At 38.7% G+C, this 1,569-nt stretch overlaps 1 protein-coding gene across 1 annotated transcript; it reads right to left on the reverse strand.

Moving 5' to 3' along the window:
- Positions 1–530: 530 nt before the first annotated feature.
- On the reverse strand, positions 531–1,012 carry LOC148205221 (uncharacterized). Its single transcript, XM_088103823.1, has 2 exons — positions 818–1,012; positions 531–701 (listed from the first exon to the last, which is right to left on the reverse strand). Exons 1-2 carry the CDS (start codon positions 1,010–1,012, stop codon positions 531–533), a joined length of 366 nt encoding a protein of 121 aa, XP_087959949.1.
- Positions 1,013–1,569: the final 557 nt, after the last annotated feature.

Here is a 1,569-nt window from a genome sequence, read left to right on the forward strand (position 1 = left end):
CCTTCTAGTAAGTGCTTCTTTAAAGTCACTAGCTTGACCCAATAAGCTTATGTCACATCTTTGATCCTAGTGTCATCTTTTCCTTCTCCACACCAACTGATCTTCAGTAGCTTCCTATTCACCTTTTTGCTTTTTCTGGAAATTGGAGATTCAATCTTTATCAGTCCATCCGTTCTGAGTTTTTTCACAACCCACAACTTTTTGTTGAATCTCACTAGGATGTCTGGTCTAAGTACTTTATGTTTCTCTAAGGAGTCTTGATGAACACCTTTTCCTTTGCTGTCTTTTTCTTCTTCATTTACTTGTGGCAGAAAACACTTTTTTACCTTTCTTCCCTAGCTTGGCAGCTTTAGTACTAATCTCTGGTGCATCTCCACATGCAGCTTTGAGACTAGTCTTCTTCACCTGGATTTGCTGCTCAACATTGAAGACATTGAAAATCACTTCCTCTTCTTGGTCTTTAAGTGTTATAGTTCCATCATCAACATTAATGATAACCTTGGCCGTTTTCATGAATGGCCTTCCAAGAATTATAGGGATCTCTCCAAATCTTCCTCCATCTCCACTACTACAAAGTCTACCAGGAATCCGAGGTTGTCAGTTTGAACCATCACATCTTCCACCACACCATAGGGCTTTTTGGTGGATCCATCCGCCATAAACAGAGTCATCCTTGCAGGCTTGACTTCAAGACCGCCAATCTTTTCAAGAATAGATAAGGGCATCAAATTGATACTGGACCCTAATCAATTAGGGCTTTCCCTATTTTATGGCTCCTAATAGTGCAAGGAATAGTGAAACTTCCTGGATCTTAAACCTTAGAAGGAAGTGCCTTTTGCAAGATCACACTGCATTCTCCCTGTACCTCAATTGTTTCCTCCTCTAGATATTTCTTTCTTTTGAGGAGTTTCTTCAAAAACATAGCATATTCAAGAATCTGCTGCAATGCTTCAGTCACCAGAATTCTAATCCCAAATTTTCTGAAGATTTCTTCAAAGCACCCTAATTTCATCTCTTTTTCTTTTCTGGAACACTCCTCAAGGTGATGAAGATTTTTCTTAATTTTTTCTTTTTTTCTCTTAACCTCTTTTTCTCTTCTTTCTTCTTTTACAGTCTTTTCTTTTTCTTTTCTCTCAATTTTAATTTTTCTCTCTTCTTTATCTTCTTTCTCTTTAACTCAACTTTTTTCTTCTCTCTACTTCTTTGTCTTTCTCACTCTTATCTTTCACACTCACAATAGCCTTGCATTCTTCCTTGGGGTTAACTTCAGTATTAGACCCGAAACTTTTGACAGGTATCTCTTCCAACTTTTTGGCTATTTGACCAACTTGCATCTCTAGATTTCTTATAGCAACTTCAGTGCTTTTCTGATTGGAGAGAGTTGCCTGCATGAACTGTTGGAGAGTCTCCTTAAGCTAGAGAGGGTTGTTGTTGCCATTGTTGTTATTGTTGAGGTGGTCTATTGAATTGTCGACCAGCTTGCCCAAATTGACTTTGTCCCATGCCAGTGGTAAAAGAGTTCTACACCAATGCAAGGCGGCTGGGTGATTATCCCACTGGGAATATATG

The sequence above is a fragment of the Vigna umbellata genome, chromosome 1, assembly GCF_029865625.1.
Source record: "Vigna umbellata cultivar VRB3 chromosome 1, Vumbellata_1.0, whole genome shotgun sequence".
NCBI lineage: Eukaryota > Viridiplantae > Streptophyta > Magnoliopsida > Fabales > Fabaceae > Vigna > Vigna umbellata.